We start from the raw sequence: 19,049 nt of genomic DNA, 5'->3' as shown, positions 1-19,049 counted from the left end.
TAAAGTTCTCTGCAGTTTCATTTGGCAAAGGTATTTTTCACTTCTTGACTTAAATTATTTAGTGTTGTAGTCCCCTGTTTGACAACTATTGCATTCCATACAAGTGGGCTGCACTTCAGTAGTAGATGAGGTGATTCTCATATCTACATAACTTATGCACTTTGAGATTTTTCTAATTGAAAGGCAGAATATAACTCTATAGGACAAATCTTCAGAAGTGTACATGCACATTTGCCTCTGCGCATACTAGGTACATCAGTACTCTGAAGTGTACTCAGAAGTCAGGGTTTGCATTTACAGATACTGAAATTCTGTGTGGACAAACCTCTTACTTGCATACATTGAAGTACTTGTGTGCCAGAACTCGCTGTGGGCAACTGTGTGTTTATGCCTGCACAGTTCAGAAAACTTGACTTTTAACACAAGTCATAATCCCCCTTTCTATGTTCTCCATTATATGGCAAATTGAGAATGTAATTACATTTTAATCTCATAGTATATGGCAAAGAATTTATAGAGCTTTTGCAGGCTTCTGCCTGCGTCACTCTTTTCTGCCAGCATAGTTCCCTTTAAGGGAGCAGAGGAAAATATTTGTCTACTGTACAAAATGAAGGACCAGATTTTGACAACCTAAACCATGATGAGTAGCACCTTACTTACCAAGTGGTGCCTTAGACTTCATTGGGACTACTTGAGGACTAAAGTATTATCCAACATGACTAAGGCTATGTATACACCGACACTTTCGTCGTTAAAACTTTTGTCTCTCAGAGGTGTGACGAAAGTTTTAATGACAAAAAGCACCGGTGTGGACAGCGCTTCGTTGGCGGGAGCGACTGCCCCTCGTTGGAGGTGGTTTTATTTGGTCACCGGGAGAACTCTTTCCCGCGGACAAAGAGTGGCTGCACAGCATACCTTACAACAGCGCCGCTGCAGCAGCACAGCCGCACCATTGTAAGGTACACCACGTAGACATAGCCTAAGAGTATCAGAATCTAGCGTGAAGAGGATTTTTTGTGTTTAATGTTTTAGTGTTCTTTAGCAAAATAGCTGCTAAGTATAATTGTAGTCTGGTTTAGTGGCTGGCAACGATTACTGTTTCTTTTAACAATTTGTCTGAAATCCAAATAGTGTGAAAAGCATTACAAAACAAAACCAAACCAAACACACTTTAGATTAGTCAGAAGTCACTTGATACTAGTTACCATAGGGAAGAACCTTTAGTACATTTGTTGTGTGCTTACTGTAATTCATGGCAAGTAAAGAAAGTATTAAGAAGCTCGTGAATGATCTGATTACTCCCTTTCAAAGGACTGTACCAACAAATCTTTTGAATTTTGTACTACCTTTCCCCTCTTTATTTTAAAGAGTATTAATGGCTTAATTTGCAAAATAAGGCATGTTGAGTATTTTTAAAAGCCTGCAATAGCAGAAACTTAAGTGAAATAAATTGATCTATTGTTTTGACAGATGACCTTTGGGTTGTTTCAAAGACTCTGTTCTTTGAATCCCTGGACACTTTCATTGCATGTAGTGCTTTCTTTGGACCATCATCTAGCAATGAAGTTGAATTATTGCCTCTGAAAGGCTATTATCCCTCAAATTGGTGCTCAAATAGTAAGTTTTATGCCAAAGAATTGTTTAATACATTAATAGACCAATACTTGTAAGAAATATCTGAGATGGGATGAGGAATGGGGTCACTATTTCTCAAACTTTATTATGAATTATTTTTTGATCATCCAACTGTGCAAAGTATTATTTTCAGGTCAGTCATTTAATCAATTCCTTACTGATTGAGCAGTGAGCAGCTGAAGAAGTTAAGGACCCATAAATAAGGCCCATAAGGCAAAGTGATAGACAGTGACAATCTCACCAGTTACTACTGAGGAAGTATGTCATTAGTGTTTTAAGAACTTGCTAGGTAAAATGTATTTTTACATAATAAAGTTTGGATTTATTTAATCTATTATGTGGCTCAGATGATCTTCCTTCCTGTGTTATATTCCCACATCCTAGTACCTTAAAAATCAAAAATCAAAGGAATGTTCAGAAAAATAAAGTTGGATAAATTTTTAAAGGACTTCTTCAGTTTTGACTTATTTTTGTAAATGTTTCGGAAAGTGAACACTGCCAGTAGAGAGAGAGTTGGAGTTGTTTTGAAATATTTGGCAAATAATAAATGTGTCTGTTTCACAAAAGTAATTTAGTGCCATCTTCCTTTTTTTTTGTTTTGCTCTTCTCCCCTCCACTCCAGCCTCATTTTAGACCCACTCAGTATCAGTTTGTTATATTTTGTGGTGATATTTTGGAAAGTGATGCTAGAGGGTTTGGAGCATGCCTTGAGCAGAGGGAAGTGGGTGCTAGAACAGAGGAGGTCCTACAGAGAAACCCAAGGAACAGCCAAACATGGGGGAAAGCTTATGTTGAGGATTATGGTTTTTTGCTGCTGGAGTTACAAGTAAGCCAAGGAGGGAGTAAATAGGAACTCTTTAGAGTGCAGTATATGTTCTTTATGGAGCAGGATAGAAGCCTACACCTGTTGACACTATTTTGATACAACTTTAAGAGTGTACACAAATACAGAATTCAGAGTTATGTTTTCAATAGCTTTGTTAACCCACATACACTGCACATACTTTATATACCAAGTTATTAATCTTCAGTCTATTAAATGAGTAAGAAAGATCACTGTATATATGTGCAATGTGGCCAAGCTAATATTTCTATCCTAGCCAGGCACCCAAAATTCAGTGGGAGTTTTGCCCTGAGTGAGAACCACCGATTGGGCCCTTAACTCTTCCTATCTCTGACTATTGTGTCTAGCTTTGCAATTTTAATCTTTTAGTATAAGGTTTCACATTTATTCATTTTTCTTTTAGATTTTAAAATGAGGGGGAAAAAACACCTATCTGAGGCATTGAAGTAGGGCTATTTCATACTACTATGGTTAATTACAAAGCTGAAAACCCTAATGGAGATGTTAAACTAAACATGTCTAAAGAGACTTCTAAATAGCTTAGAATGTTATTGTAAGACACTAGATTTAAAAAACAAATTTTTCTTCATTGAGGTCTAGCTACATAAACTTGAAATGTTAAGGTTTAGCTATTTTTGTATTATCCATATGCAACAAAGTTTACATTTTCCCATAATAAAAAGTAGTTCTTCCTCCCCATTTGGTTAATTCAGAAAAGCCTAATGAAATTTGCTAGTTCTTAAATAGTTATGAGCTGAAACCAAGAACAAAATGTTTTTCCATCATTTTTAAGACTGCAGAAAGACTAAAGTGAAAATAGGTGTTGTGACTTTAATTGCAACATTCATTACTGCAGGAAAATGGAACAACTTTTAGGACTTGTGTGGGCTACTGTTGGAAGACTGTTGGAAGATGCTTAAATGTGAACTTCTTTGTTTTTGATATCTTCTCATCATTTTATTATAGTTTTCGTTGGGTAAAGTTTTTCATTGCGTAGTTTGTAAAATACACCTCAGATTGAGTCTACACTAGTAAGCTATGCACTAAAAATAATCTGCAGACTAATGATATGTCTACACTGCAATTAGACACAGTAGCTGGCTCATACCAGTTGACTCGAGCTAAGGGGTTGTTTAATTGCAGTTTAGAGGTTCAGACTTGGCTGGGACCCTCCCACCTTGCAGGGCCTAGAGTCTGGGTTCCAGTCTGAGCCCAAACATCTACACTGCAGTTGGACAGCTGCTTAGTCTGAGCCCCATGAGTATGAGTCATCTGGCACAGGCCAGCTGCAGGTGTCTAATTGTGGTATAGACATACCCTGAGTTTAATTATTCTGCACAAACACTGCCACCACATGCTAAAAAGAATGAGCTATTTAGCTGATCAAAGACTGCTGTCTACGCATTGTAATTCATGCTATGAAAAATAACTCCACCTATAAGACATTTTTGCAAAATGGAAATGAAGCTAGTCTATTGATGAATAATGAACTTTTTAAAAGTTAATCTCCTAAACTCCATAGCCAATGAAATAGTTTCCTTAAAATATTAGAGGAAATGCTGAGATTTTGAATCTAGGTTTCCATCCTTGAAGGATTTTCATGCCAGAGCTAGAAATCCCTCAAAATAATGGGCTTAAAGGAAATTCTCATTGATCTTTTGCTCTAGAATCATAGGTTAGACATTGTAAAGTAATCAGTTTGGCTTCTATTACAGCAGGGAAAGTTATTTACGCAGCATTAGAAATGAATTACGAGACTGTTTTTCTGTGGCTGATTATACTTTGTAACTTCCTTTGTAATCTTTCCAGTGATTGTTCATGCCTTGCTGGTTTGTAATGCTAGCACTGAGCTCACAACTTTGAGAAATATGCTGGAGTACTTCAATCCAGCTACTGTACCACTAATGAAGTACCTACTAAAAATGCAAGTATAAGTAACCACTGTGCGTGCACACTGTCTCATGTGTGTTTTATAAGTGAATAGATGCAAAAGGAACAAACAAGCTTTAATTTGTGTTTTCTGGACAAAAAGTAGGTATGAAAAAAAAGCTGGAAAATGTGGCATTATAAATCATGTATAGTTGCACCTAATGTCACACTTCAGTTTTCATTAATTTATGATGCAAGTAATTCCTTGCTTAAATTTCATTCAAGGAGTTGAAGAATTTGTTTAGATTTACATTCACCTGTGCCCCCACTCTTTATAACTTGGAGATTCATATTAGACTTCTAATGATCACTGGGTTATGAAACTTTATAATACAAGTTTAATGTCAAAGTCAGTAACCATACTAATTTAATGGAAACAACCTTTATATTCCGTGAATGAATTTTCCAGTATTTCCTCCCTACATTTGTAACATAGGAACAAATTCATGCCAAGGGTAAAAAATGTTCTGAGTAGTCACAAGGTAGTTTGTTCAGTGTATAAGACAATTGCAATGATCTCATTAAAGTTATCATTCACATGTATGACGACTTGTTTAACCATATGGAAATATAGACCACTGATAATAAACTTATAAACCACATGTACAATACAAATGCATAGATATGCAAACTTGTATGCCACAAACTTCAGATAACTCTATCCTTCACTCAAGAGAAGTGTCAGAAAAACATGCAGGACTAAGAAATCACAGGAAGATTAGATAATATTTTCCCTGGTGGGAAAAGAGGCGGGGGGGAAGGGAGAGAAGAGAGCCAATCTAACAGCATAACCCTAAGATTCATGAGGTGGTTTGTATTGATAAGCATACCAGTAACTTTTAAAATTTAGTGAGATTATGTTTAGCAAACAGAAAATCTTTGGCCCAAATAAGCAGTGAGGGTATGGTTTATTTAAAAAAAAAAAAAAAAAAGACAGTGGGTTTTTTAAACCAAATTGATATTTAGAATATTTGTAACAGAATATGAAAATATTTGGTAGCCATATAAAGATTTACTATATTTCAAAATAGAAGAAAGTTAAGAAAAATAATGCATGAATTTGGGATAGAATTTAAATATACAGCAATGAAAGTGAAAATATTTCCTCCTTTTTTACTTGAAAATCTGTTGAAAGTGTACTTTAGTTTTGACTTGCTGTTCTAAGGGGAGGAAATCAAAGTAATTTTACATGTATGCATGCACACCTAAAATCATGTATTATAAGTTATGTATTGATGCATTTAGTTGAAAATGGTCTGAATTTACTGATCTGTCAACTCTTGTGTTTTTCTTAGGCCTTTCAGAGCCGAACATGCTAACAGAGTCAATAAAAGAAAATTTATTCCGCCAGCGTTAAATACCAAGAGCACAATGATGTGTGGACTTCTCAGTCCAGAAGTAACACTAGGATTGGCCAGAAAGATGATCCAGAGATTCCAGCTAAACACAGATCAAGCTTCAGCACTGATTCAAATAGCTCAGATGGTGGCATTACCTGAAAATGATGTACAAATGGAAAAACAGCAGGCCTTCCCTATCACAGTCATACATGGTAAAAAGCAAATAAAAACAGCCCTTATTTTTATTGACTGATCCTTTGAGCCCCTGTACTATACACACAAGCACCCAAAGAGATGCTAGATGACTTGATCTGTGTAAGAATACAAGTTGATGTGATGCTATTGTTAGTGGAATATTCAGGTCTAAATTCTTTAAATCCTGACATAATAGATTGTACAGATATTATAGGTTCCACTCCATTTGGAGTACCCTATAGTGAAGGATATCCTCATGCCCAGTTTAATGCTGGTTAATTTCAAACTGAACCAAATGGAAGTTAATGGAAGCCCCTACACATAGAATGTCTTTCTTCAGCTGGTTCGTAAAACTACTGCCCTCTTCTCTTGCAAATCTTTCTTGAAGATCCACTTCTTCCATGAGGCCTACAGGAAACATGCTGATTAAGGCTTTGATTCCACTTCAGGATCAGCAGCACAGTCGCCTGTGCCCTTGCAGCATCTCACTAAGTTCCGTAGGACTCTACATGAACTCTGGGTTCCATGTTAGCGGATCCAATTGCAGAGTCGGGATTTGTTTCTTTTGCTTATTCATTCTATCAATTTATCTAATATAAAAAGGGCTTTTTGCTCCATCGTGCTATACACTGGCTTTGCTAAATAACCACAGAATCTGCTTGCTGATAGCTTTGTCCTTGATCTTCTATTCTTCCCTACTGTCTTTTTGCCCTCTTACTGCATTGTATCCAAACATAGTTTGTAAACTCCTTAGTTCAGAGATCTTATTTTTAATCTGTATTGGGAGGTACATATCTTAGTCTTGGGTCCTATTAAAATAAACAACATTTATAATAATGTTATCAGTAGTACTTTGGATCAAGCGGACTATTTTTAAAACTTTGTTATGCTGTCAGCACCTGCATCTGTTTATAATTTATTATTCCATTTGTAGAGTAACTCGTGTCACAGTTCTCTTCTCCTTTCTAAACGTCTGCCTACTGTCCCTTCGGGGCATAATACACACCTTGTGGACAATCACTTTGCATTTGCTTTTGAGGGGATTCCTGCCTTAGCAACTGTCAAGCCTTCTCTTTTTCTAAACATTCCAGAAAATTAATGCAAAATGTAGGCCTACGAGATTCCCCACACCTACTGGTTGCTCATGTAGCTGTCTGCTTCCCCAGGAAGTACTGAGAGAAAAATCAAGCCATAATACTTCAAGAACTAATTTCAATAAAAATTAAATGATGTTTCCTTGAAATAATTCATTTGTAACCTCGGATTTTCTCCCAAAATACTAGGTGTTTTTGGAGCTGGAAAGAGCTATTTGCTGTCTGTTGTGGTCTTGTTCCTGGTACAGTTATTTGAAAGCAGTGAAGCAGCTGAAGGCTCAAGACCAACCCCATGGAAACTTCTGATTGCTTCTTCCACTAATGTTGCTGTTGACAGGGTACTTCTTGGGTAAGTAACATTGAATTAAAAAGATTATAGACTCTTTTTGCTACATAGGTAGCAAATGACATTTCTTTTTGTTGTGTGTATGTTTGTTTGTTTGTGTGTGTTTATTATAGTGGCACATTTGCCCTGTTAGACTTAATTGTGTTACTTTTTCCGGTATAAACCCTTTGGGCTAGATTGTGTCCTTCTCTTGTAATGGCTCTTGCTCCTCCCCCTTCTCCATATAGCAGCTCACTTGAGCTCAAGGACTTTGTAAGTTCAGCAGTGTTAACTGTGCAAAGCTAAGTTTAAACTAACCTCCAGCAGACTTGGTCAGTCATGGAGGAGAGGCACATTGCACGCACCCTCTTCAGGTGTGGCACAGCAGCCATACCTTATGCTCCCCTGTGCTCAGGGAGCTTCAGGAAGCACTGTGCCTTTATTATTGGCCCAGAGTGGCTAATGGATTGGGAATCTCGAGGCAGTGGGAGTGATGCTGAAAGATGAGAGGTGATTTGGAGATGGGAAAAGCTAGAGTGTAAACAATTCATGGTGAACACTAGGTCAAATGAGTGACCAAATCAGCAGGAAGTGGGAGCAGCAAGAGGCTTTCAGATAAGAGGGTGAGGGGGAAGTCAGTATGAGAATAAAAGTCACTAAGAATAAGACAAGGGGACTGTGGAGAAGGGAAAACCAGCCAGAGTCAAAGGAGAAAGTACCTTAGAAGAATGATTGACTGCAACCCAAAGTAAGGTGGGGAAGTTAGACAACACACTTCAAAGGAAGTGACTGTGTGAGAGAGTGGGGCTGGAAACTATAGAAAGAAAAGAGCAGCAGCATCTAGCACACAAAGTGTGTGAGAAGGCAAAGTCACTGCAGGAGAGGGCAGATACGGACACAGGAAAACAGCCAGGTTTTGTGATGACAAACATACATAGGTAGCAGAATATTGAGAGTTTGTCTACCAAGTTAGTGTTCTTGCTAAGTGGAGCAAGTGCTCCTCAGAGGGGAGTAGAAGAGTTGGGAGGAAGAGGGAGAATAGAATCGTTAGGTGGTAGGTGTGAAGACAAGAGGAGAACAAGCAGAAATAAAAGGGGACAGGGTTAAAAAGAAACATCAGCAGCAGGGATGAGTATTAGAAGGAAGTGAGCATGAGTGTAGGATTGAGAGATCAACAAGAGGAGCCAGGATGGGAAGGAAGTTGGAGAGATGAAGGTTTGGTGCAGCTTGTGGGAGCAAGTGATGGGGATGAAAGGAGAGATAAGGAGAAGGCAACAGGATGCAGGTGAGGAGTGCTTTTGGGAGGACTATTATAAAAGTATCAAGCACTGTGAGAAATATAATTAAATTAATCTACTCTTGTCAAAATAAATGAACAATGCATGTTTTGTAGTTCATGGCGTTACTTCCCATGATAAATCGGCTGTAAAAAAGTTTGTGTTAATCAGTGTTTTGATTATCTGTCACTCTTAAGAGCAGTCATTTTCCATGCAAGTTTTGCATTTTGTTCTATTTCTACAATAAATGTCTTGCATCTTTTTTCAAAGTCTACTAGAACTTGGATTTGAGGACTTTATCAGAGTTGGAAGTGTTAGAAAAATTGCCAAGCCAGTTCTTCCTTACAGGTAAAAGGCTTAAGATCTTCAGAGGACTGAATAGATCACACAATTGAGAGTAGTAAGTGGTACTGTAAGGCAATGGCTGTGAAGGCTATGGAAATACGATTTTATTGTGTTTTTCAATATTTCTTGCAGAGCAGTTGATTTTACAGAAAATGTAATAGTTGTAATGGCTCATAGTTTGTAATCAAACAGTCTTATATGGCGGTATTAATCTAAAATGGTTTGGGTTTTAGACATCTGTTTAAAAGTTGGTATGATTTAAGCAGAAGTGATCTAGATAGCATTTTCTGTGCAATTTAAATTAAAGCATAGCATGAACTGAAAAGAGCTTTGAAAACTGTTCAATTACTCAGAATCGCCAGCTGAGTGTCACACAGATATCATTTATAAACATACCTGCATAAGAATGAAAAATGAACTCCTCAATTCTAATCCAGACTGCAGCTGACTTGCTATGTGGCTTTGGGCACTCATGACTTATTGGTTGTGTCTTCCATTATACAATGGAGAGAATCTTACCTATCTCACATGGATATTGTGAAGATTTACAAACATTAACTAAATCAGTCACACTGAAGTTGTGAATAGAACTATTTTTATATACTTCCTGCATTTGAGTGCTAAAAGCAGTTATAGTCATTATTCATAACTCATTTCAAAATATTTTTAAAGCTTACATGCTGGCTCTGGAAGTGAAAATGAACAATTAAAAGAACTGCTTGCCCTGATGAAAAAAGATTTAACTCCGGCAGAAAAAATATATGTGAGGAAGAGTATTGAACATCATAAGCTGGGAACCAATAAAGCTATTCTGCAACAGGTACTAAACAGTGATTGAAAGAAGAGAGCATAAACATTTTAAAAATCTTTACTTGAGAGGTCAAGCATGGATAAACTGGCAGTCCCCTCTGATGTCTGATGCTGTCAAAGCTTTTACTGGTGTAGAATGAGATATACCCTAGACCCTGACAAGTTTTTTCCCCAATATACTTTAGTAAATGAAGCTTGTATGACTGAGTTCTACTTTAAATGTATTGAAGAAAAGGAATCACAAGATGAGAGATGTCCTCTGGAACCTTAAATGTAATATAAAAGATTTACCTGTGTGGGAGGGGGCAAAAGTGTTAACGCAGCTTTGAAGAAGTGTGTGTACGAGGAGATGTTAGAGTAGAAGTTGAAATTCAGTCTTTGGTATCTGCATACCACAGTGATGGGTACACTAGAAATGCCTAGATAGATAGATAGAAATTTAATTATGTAACTTATGCTATCATGGAAGTGGTAGCAATGTATTTGTGTAGGTTATTAAATCTCTTTCCCCCCCCCCCACCTCCCCAAAGGTGAGAGTGGTTGGAGCAACCTGTGCTGCCTGCCCATTCCCTTCCATGAATAACTTTAAGTTTCCTGTGGTGGTGCTGGATGAGTGCAGTCAGATGACAGAACCTGTTTCTCTTCTTCCCATTGCAAGGTACAAATCAACGGTTTACATTTCTGTTTAGCGATGACCTTTAGTGAATAGTGACAACTTTAATTAACAATCACACTTCAGTATTTTAAGAACATAATTAATTACTCATATAAAGAGAAAAGACAAATTCTGGACTACTATGCATTTAGCGGACACCTATTTAATTCAGTTGACAAAGGAGGGATGTGAATTGGTGGATTCTTAAAAGCTCCAGGGAGTTCATCATGAATATGACTTGGCCTTCCAGCTAAGCTCCAAATTCCACATGACACCAAGCCATTGCCTGGGGGGCCAGGATGATCTCACCATCACAGAAGAGGTGGGGGAAGAAAAAGGATACTAGAGAGAATGTTGGAGTACCTTTAAAAGGGGTCTATATCACTATTGAGTTTACCATCATCTACAATCAACGTCTTTCATAAATTATCTTACCTCTCAGGCAAGTCCAAGGTTTCCTAGGGAGGCAAGCCCCAGCCTAGGCCCAACTTTTCCTAAACTGAGAACATTTTCCCCCAGGTGATTTTGTTTTCTTCTCCTTCCCCTTTCTGGCACTGTTTTGCCACGTTGGCACTCCTTCAGCGTCCCAGTCTTCTTGGATGTTGCCTCTCCTTCCCTTGGAAGGTGCTAGGTCTGACTTATATAGGCCCAGACTCCTCCCACTCTTAGCAGCCCCTAAGAGGTTAATTGGCGTCACCTGTTTGTGGGATTGGGGTTTTTTTTTTGTTTTTTTTCTCCCCACATTTGACAGTTCACTCTGTCACAAGGTGTTAATAGAAGAGGAAACCAGTACAAAGCAAACTGCTAATTATAAAGAGAACCACATTGTAAAAAATGAATTAATTACAGTACTTATAACAATTAGAATTTGTGTTTTGGATTTTCATTGGAATACTGATTGCAGGTTTGAGTGTGAAAAGCTGATTCTAGTTGGAGACCCTAGGCAGCTTCCACCAACTATTCAAGGGTCTGAAGGTGCTCATAATAATGGATTGGAGCAGACTCTCTTTGACCGGCTTTGCTTGATGGTATGTGCTGCTAAACACATCTTTTAAAAAGATATGGGATGAAATCCAGGCCCTATTGAATTTAGTGGTGCCGGGATTTCACTCCTGTGTTCTCTGAGGTAGTTAATCTAAATGCATCTTAGTGTAAATGTTATTTTAGGAGAGTGATTTTTTTAAGTTGTTTTGTCCAGATTTTTTTTCTAAGTATTGCTTATCAGTAATTGAACCCCTCAATTCGCCACCAGCTCCGCTCTGCCCCCAGCTCTGGCCCCGCCGTGGCCCTGGTCCTGCTCCAGGCCCTGGCTCCCCATCACAGCTCTGGCCCCGACTCCCAACTCTGGCTTCTGGGGGGGACACAGACCAGATAAGTAAGTGGGGGGGGGGGGCGGAAGTGAACAAAAAAGTTTGGGGACCACTGATCTAAATATATCTTTTCTATTAGTTTCTTAATTGATATAAATTATTAAGCAATTTCCCAGCAATGTATTGGAAAGTGATTAGCAACTATTTACATTTTCTTCATTTTTTTTTAATGTTGCATTTCTGTAGGGACACGATGCAGTCTTTCTTAGGACACAGTATCGCTGTCACCCTGCTATTAGTGCTGTAGTCAATGACCTGTTCTATGAAGGAAATCTGTTGGATGGCATTTCAGAGATGGACAGAAGTCCTCTATTGGATTGGCTTCCAACACTATGTTTCTTTAATGTTAATGGGACAGAGCAGGTAGGTTTTTAAATAACTTCTATAATAGTCAATAGATATCTTGGTTTGGGATTTTACTTGTTAGAGTTTTTGCATTATCGTTGGATGGCTAAATGTTTTTTTTAAATAGCCTTTCAGCAGAGCATAATTTGAAATCTCTTTCCCATCTCCAGATTGAAAAAGATAATAGCTTTTATAATATGGCAGAAGTTTATTTTATAATCAAGCTTATCCAGTCTCTGATTGCGAGTGGAATAGAGGGATCCATGATTGGGGTGATTACACTATATAAGTCACAGATGTATAAGGTATGTACTATACTTTTCACAAGATGTGATGACCAGTCAACCATAAATGAGTCCCATTTAAATGTAATACATGAAGGCAAGCAACTGAATATTGACAAAATGTACAAGTGCTTATATAGAAATGCTAGAAGTTTAAATACTAAGATCGGTGATCTAGAGTGCCTGGCAGTAAATGAGAATATTAATATAAAAGGCATCACAGAAACTTTGTGGAATGAGGAGAATCACTGGCACACAGTAATAGCATGCGACAAAATATATAGGAATGACAGAGTAGGTTTTGCACATAGGGGAGTTGCACTATACGCAGGGCCGGCTCCAGGCACCAGTGGAGGAAGCACGTGCCTGGGGCGGCATTCTGTCCATTCTTGGGGCGGCACAGTCTGAGCGGCTTTTTTTTTTTTTTTTGCGCTTGGGGCAGCAAAAATGGTAGAGCTGGCCCTGACTATAAGTGAAAGAAAGCATTAATTCAAATATAATAATAAAATCAACAAATCAAACTACACCATAGAATCTCTATGGATAGGAATTCCATGTTTGAACAATAAGAGTATAACAGTCGGAATATACTACTAATCACCTGACCAGGATGGTGAAATGCTGAGGGAGATTAGAGAGGCTACAACGGCAGAAAACTCAGAAATAATTAGGATTTTCAACTATCCTCATATTGACTGGGTATGTTGTCTCAGGAATGGATGCAGAGATAGAATTTCTAGACAACATAAATGAGTGCTTCTTGGAACAGCTTGTCCTGAAGGCCACAAGGGAAGAGGCAATTTTTTTGATTTAGTCCTAAAGTACATTAGAAGCCTGCTAAACAGTCAATGGGGGCCACTGGATGATTGAGATGCTAAAGGAGCACTCAAGGAAAACTTGTGGAGAAGCTAATTGAATTCTTTGCATGAGTCTTCACTGCAGAGGATGTGGGGGAGATTCACACACCAGAGCCATTCTTTTTAGGTGACAAATCTGAGGAACTGTCCCAGATTGAGGAGTCAATAGAGGAGGTTTTGGAACAAATTGATAAATTCACCAGTAATAAATCACCAGAAACAGATGGTAATCACCCAAGAGTTCTGAAGGAACTCAAATATGAAATTGCAGAATGACTAATATAATGGTGATGTTTAAAACTGGCTCCAGAGGCTGGTAAGCATGACAGGCTGGTAAGCCTAATTTCAGTACCAGGCAAATGTGGTTAAAATTATAGTAAAGAACAGAATTATTAGACAGACAGATGACCACAGTATGTTGGGAAAAAGTCAACACTGCTTTTCTAAAGGGAAATTATGCCTCAGTCTATTAGAATTATTTTAGTATGTCAACAAGCATGTGGGCAATGGTGATCCAGTTGATATAATATACAGAAAACCTTTGTCAAGGCCCCTCACCAAAGGCTCTTAAGCAAACTAAGCAGTCATGGGATAAGAGGGAAGGTCCTGTCATAGATCAATAACTGGTTAAAAGGTAGGAAACAAAGGGGAGGAATAAATTGTCAGTTTTCACAGTGGAGAGAGGTAAATAGAAGGGTTCCCCCAAGGATCTGTACTGGGACCTGTGCTATTCAACATATTAATAAATGATCTGGAAAATGGGATGAACAATGAGGTGGCAAAATTTTCAGAGAATACAAAACTACTCAAAACTGTTAAGTCCAAAAAGACTGCAAAGAGTTACAAAGGGATCTCATGACACTGAGTGACTGGGCAACAAAATGGCAGATGGAATTAATGTTGATAAGTGCAAAGTAATTTACATTGGAAAAAATAATCCAACTATGCATACAAAATGATGGGGTCTAAATTAGCTCAAGAAAGAGATCTTGGAGTCATTGTGGATAGTTCTCTGAAAACATCTGTTCAGTGTGCAGCAGCCTTTAAAAAAGCTAACAATGCTAGAAACCATTATGAAAGGGATAGGTAATAAAACAGAAAATATCATGATACCAATATCTAAATCCATTGTACGCCCACACCTTGAATACAGTGTGCAGTTCTGGTCACCTTGTCTCATTAAAAAGAGACATTAGAATTGGAACAAGTACAGAAAAGGGCAACAAAAGTGATTAGAGGTATGGAACAGCTTTCCTATGAGGAGAGATTTAAAAGACTGACTGTTCAACTTAGAAAAGAGACGACAAAGGGAGGAAGTGATAGAGGTCTATAAAATCATGAATGGTGTGGAGAAAGTTACAGGAAAGTGTTATTTACCCCTTCATATAACACTACAACTGGGAATCACTTGATTAAATTAATAAACAGTAGGTTTAAAACAAAGGGAAATACTTCTTCGCACAGTCAGCCTGTGGAACTTTATTGCCGGGGATGTTGTGATGGCCACAAGTATAACTGGGATCAAAAAAGAATTAGAAAATTTCATGGAGGATAGGTTCATCAGTGGCTATTAGCTAAGATGTTCAGGTACCCAACCCCATGCTCTGAGTGTTCCTAAACCTTCACCTGCCAGAAGCTGGGACTGGACAACTGAAATTGCCCTGTTCGGTTCAGTCCCTCTAAAGCAGCTTGCACTGGCCAATCTCAGAGGACAGGATACTGACCCTGTATGGCTGTCCTTAAGAAGTTGCAATAAAGCATTTTTCTTCATAATTTAAGTTTCTATTCTTTATTAAAAATTGTTAATGTGTATATAGTTCTGTTTCTTCCAAAAGAACAAATCTTGTGATAAACAGTCTTCCTTTGAACTGAGCAATCTGGATTATTTCCTGGTGGACTCAAAAGTGAAGAAGGAGCGCTAAACAACATTTGATCATAGATAGATCAAAGTTTGCATTTACTTTGCTGTTAAACACATTTACAGCAATTTGCATAACTTTGCTAATAGACAAATCAGAAGGATTGTGTTAATTCATACAGCTGAGATTCACTGTCTCAGAAGTTTGGTTCATTCCCACTGCCCAGCATAATCAGGGTTATAGAAAACTGACTGATAATACATCAGAACCTCTCTAATTTTAATTAATGGATGGGAAGCCCATTGTGAATTGATGTGTATGCCAGGAATGGAATCATTGTGTCTAACATGATACTCTCTATTTAGCAAATGAGGATTTGTATGTCATATGTACCTGTCACTCTGTCCTCACAAAGTCTTATGTAGGGCTCTCCGGTTGCCAGGAAGGAACGCTGTCCCTCATTAGATGTATGGATGTTGTGTCAGGGATAGACTCAGTGCAAAATTTTGTGTTTACACTTGATGGAGGTACTCCTGTAATATATAATCAACAGAGTTGCTAGTCTGTTTAATGTATTTTTATTGGAGATATGAGTGAGTGTGACTATGTAACTAGTATATTTAGAAACCAATGACTCTCCACCATCTTCATTTGTCCACAGATTTCTAATTTACTTAGTGCTGTCCACTTGGATGCTCTTGAGATTAAAGCTGTCCAAGTGTCTACTGTAGATGCATTCCAAGGAGCAGAAAAGGAAATCATTGTTTTGTCATGTGTGAGAACAAGACAAGTTGGGTTCATAGACTCAGAAAAGAGAATGAATGTGGCTCTGACAAGAGGAAAAAGGCATTTGTTGATTGTGGGAAATCTAGCCTGCTTGAGTAAGAACAAACTATGGGGACGCGTAATTCACCACTGTGAAGGTAAAAATTAATATTTTTTATTTTAAAATCACCTCCTATTTGGAATAGGTTTTTTTCTGGCTGTAATAAAACTATATTGCATCTTATTTAAATGTCTACCCTATAGCTTATCTGCAAACAGTTACTGGTGCTTAGCAGCCTGTAATCAGCGTGCGAGTATGAGGCTGCTCTTTCTTTTCCTGATATCATCAGGGAGCCAACAAGTTAAAAAAAAGAGTATTAACAGCCAGCTCCTCTAATGAAGCAGCTCCCATCTTCTCATTGGTCTTCTCTACCCCTATAACAATCAGATCACTCGTCAAGTCAGGTGAAAAGAGGAAGTGAAATCGTCAAGAAGTGAGGTCCACCAAACAGCCCAGTGCCAGGCAACCCTCATAGCCTATGGATGTACAGCTGAAACCCAGCACAAGGTATAATATGGGTAGGGGCCTGAAGTCCTTACAGACCCTGCAGTTCAAACCTCAGCCCCGTCCACCTCTTGAATTTGACCTTTCAGCCATCAGTCCCTCCTCTCAGCTCTCTCTTATCAATACAGGGACTTACACTTGTCCATCTTCCCTCCCTTACTCACTGAAATCTCTCCTTTTGGCAACTAAAGCTCTTCTCCACTCCAACACAACAAGCAGCATAATTAGAGCTAGAACTTGCAGCTTTCCTCTTTGGTTATATTCCCCGTCTTCCCTCTAAAACTTTTTTTCAAAATCTACAGTCAGGGAATTAGTAATGAAAAGGGAGCTTCCTACCCAAGAGTCTACTCCAGTTCCTTGTGGGGGGGAGGGGGACAGAGGAAGAGGGTCATAAAGAAGGAGCCCCACCCTCCTGTGGACATGGAGACTGTAAGACAGTTTGTCACAGAGGAATCAGAAGTTCTGGTAGATAAAAGCATTTTTTTCTGGCCTGGATCGCTCTATGAAAGACACCATGGACCAGGTGCCCAGGAAGTGATTACATCCAGAGGGAAAAATCTAGAGAGTGTTTCCCCTCTCCAGGAATATATGGAATAAATCAAAGGAATTCTGGGAGAAGTCAAATGCCAAAATTTCAATCCCTAAAGCAATCTAAAGGCTATCCCAGAAATATCTGGGATTCTAGTGAATATTCACCTGAGTCACAAAGCCACCTTGGTGGCTAAGGGTTCCACTTCCCTAAATGATCCTTGTTTCTGGAAGCTAATGGATAGTTTTTGGGGAAACCCTCAACTCCTTGGTGAGAATATTTCTTGCCAGCTCAGTGATGTTCTGCTGCTTCCAAATTTTGGATTGGATGGATGCCCTTCATGTGACTGCGACCGTTCAACACCATCTGAGGAGCAAGTGGAATACTGTTCGTTTCACCTCACCCTGCAACAAGGGATGATGAGTAGATGCTGCAGAACTAGCTGTTCCAGCTCTGTGCCAGCAGTGCGTTCCCCCCTTTGTCAGGGATAGTCTTCGGCTGCCTGCCAACATTACAATGAAATCTAGTTTGTTTATTTAACAAGACATAGAGTAACAAGTAGAAGTATTGGGAAAAAGTGGTTACATATAAAATAGTAACATGCATTCTAAAGCCTACACTTAATTGACAAGATGCTCTCAAGATATGAGAATATTACTCACCCAAAATCCTTGCAGCCCTTTACAGCCAGCCTGGCTGTAACTCTCCTTTCATCAGACACAAACACTCTGTTTGCCACCTCGCTGAAGGATCAAGTGGATCTCTCTGCCCTCCAAGATGTACCAGACCAATTCTTTGTCTTTATTCATAAACAGGACACCCCCCTCCTATTTATTCCTTTAGATTTCCTCTCTTGTACATTTTGATGTCTTTCAGTTTGAACCTGGCTCAGTATCCAAATAGGAAGGCAGTGTGAGGCAGACAATATACAAATGGCCAGCCAGGGAGATAGGTGTCCTACCTGAATGGAACATTTCTGAAATTTGTAATCTCCTGTGAGCTGCCTTAACTCTAAGACTTTAAGAACATAATTTTCTATATAGACACATAACACCTAAAATATTATCTATACATACATTTCACAGTGATTATGATGACCAGTGGAGACCTCACATGCCACCCTTTGGTGAACAATTATGCAGCTATTGAATCCAGGGGATTCTTATAAAGCCCTTGGCACCCTGTGTGCCCTCTGCCAATTAGCATCAAGGGCTCCCTGGGTCAGACTTTCCTCCTGCGACTCATTTTTGTTGTTAAGGGGCTATACATCTTAATGAATATATCTTCTGCATCCTCTTGGCTAATCCTTCACAGGTCCCTCCTTCCTACAACATATACACTTTGGGAAACACTGTTGTAGGTCTTTATTATACTTCCCCTCCTTTCTTACATGTTTTGAGCTGTGAAATATTTAAAGATAAATGAAGACAGTTGGCAGATTTTCAAAGAGACTTTATTAAGGGCACAAGAGCAAACTATTCCACTGCGTAGGAAAGATAGGAAGTATGGCAAGAGACCATCCTGACTTAACCAGGAGATCTTCCATGATCTAAAACTCAAAAAAGAGTCCTACAAAAAGTGGAAACTCGGTCAAATTACAAAGGATGAATATAAACAAACAGCACAAAAGGACAAAATTAGAAAAGCCAAGGCACAAAACGAGATCAAACTAGCTAGGGACATAAAAGGAAACAAGAAAATATTCTACAAATACATTAGAAGCAAGAAGACGACCAAGGACAGGGTAGGCCCGTTACTCAATGACGGGGGAAAGACAATAACAGAAAGTGTGGAAATGGCAGAGGTACTTAATGACTTCTTTGTTTCGGTTTTCACCAAGAAGGTTGGTGGGGATTGGACGTCTAACTTAGTGAATGCCAGTGAAAATGAGGTAGGATCAGAGTCTAAAATAGGGAAAGAACAAGTCAAAAATTACTTTGACAAGTTAGATGTCTTCAAATCACCAGGACCTGATGAAATGCATCATAGAATACTCAAGGAGCTGACTGAGGAGATAGCTGAGCCA

At 38.6% G+C, this 19,049-nt stretch overlaps 1 protein-coding gene across 1 annotated transcript in view; it reads left to right on the top strand.

Annotated features, from left to right (window-relative positions):
- Nucleotides 1–19,049, top strand: part of ZGRF1 (zinc finger GRF-type containing 1) — a 48,810-nt gene that overhangs the window by 27,325 nt on the left and 2,436 nt on the right. Inside the window, exons 18-28 of the mRNA XM_054030555.1 lie at nucleotides 1,471–1,617; nucleotides 4,289–4,403; nucleotides 5,704–5,960; nucleotides 7,227–7,386; nucleotides 8,910–8,987; nucleotides 9,657–9,804; nucleotides 10,325–10,452; nucleotides 11,354–11,477; nucleotides 12,006–12,182; nucleotides 12,335–12,469; nucleotides 15,826–16,087. Coding sequence (XP_053886530.1) covers nucleotides 1,471–1,617; nucleotides 4,289–4,403; nucleotides 5,704–5,960; nucleotides 7,227–7,386; nucleotides 8,910–8,987; nucleotides 9,657–9,804; nucleotides 10,325–10,452; nucleotides 11,354–11,477; nucleotides 12,006–12,182; nucleotides 12,335–12,469; nucleotides 15,826–16,087 — 1,731 coding nt within the window. The remainder of the gene's footprint in view (nucleotides 1–1,470; nucleotides 1,618–4,288; nucleotides 4,404–5,703; nucleotides 5,961–7,226; nucleotides 7,387–8,909; nucleotides 8,988–9,656; nucleotides 9,805–10,324; nucleotides 10,453–11,353; nucleotides 11,478–12,005; nucleotides 12,183–12,334; nucleotides 12,470–15,825; nucleotides 16,088–19,049) is intronic.

This window comes from Malaclemys terrapin, chromosome 5 (genome assembly GCF_027887155.1).
Source record: "Malaclemys terrapin pileata isolate rMalTer1 chromosome 5, rMalTer1.hap1, whole genome shotgun sequence".
Classification (NCBI taxonomy): Eukaryota; Metazoa; Chordata; order Testudines; family Emydidae; genus Malaclemys; species Malaclemys terrapin.
The sequence above is the reverse complement of the archived record's forward strand: the minus strand, read 5'-3'. Positions and strand labels throughout refer to the sequence as shown.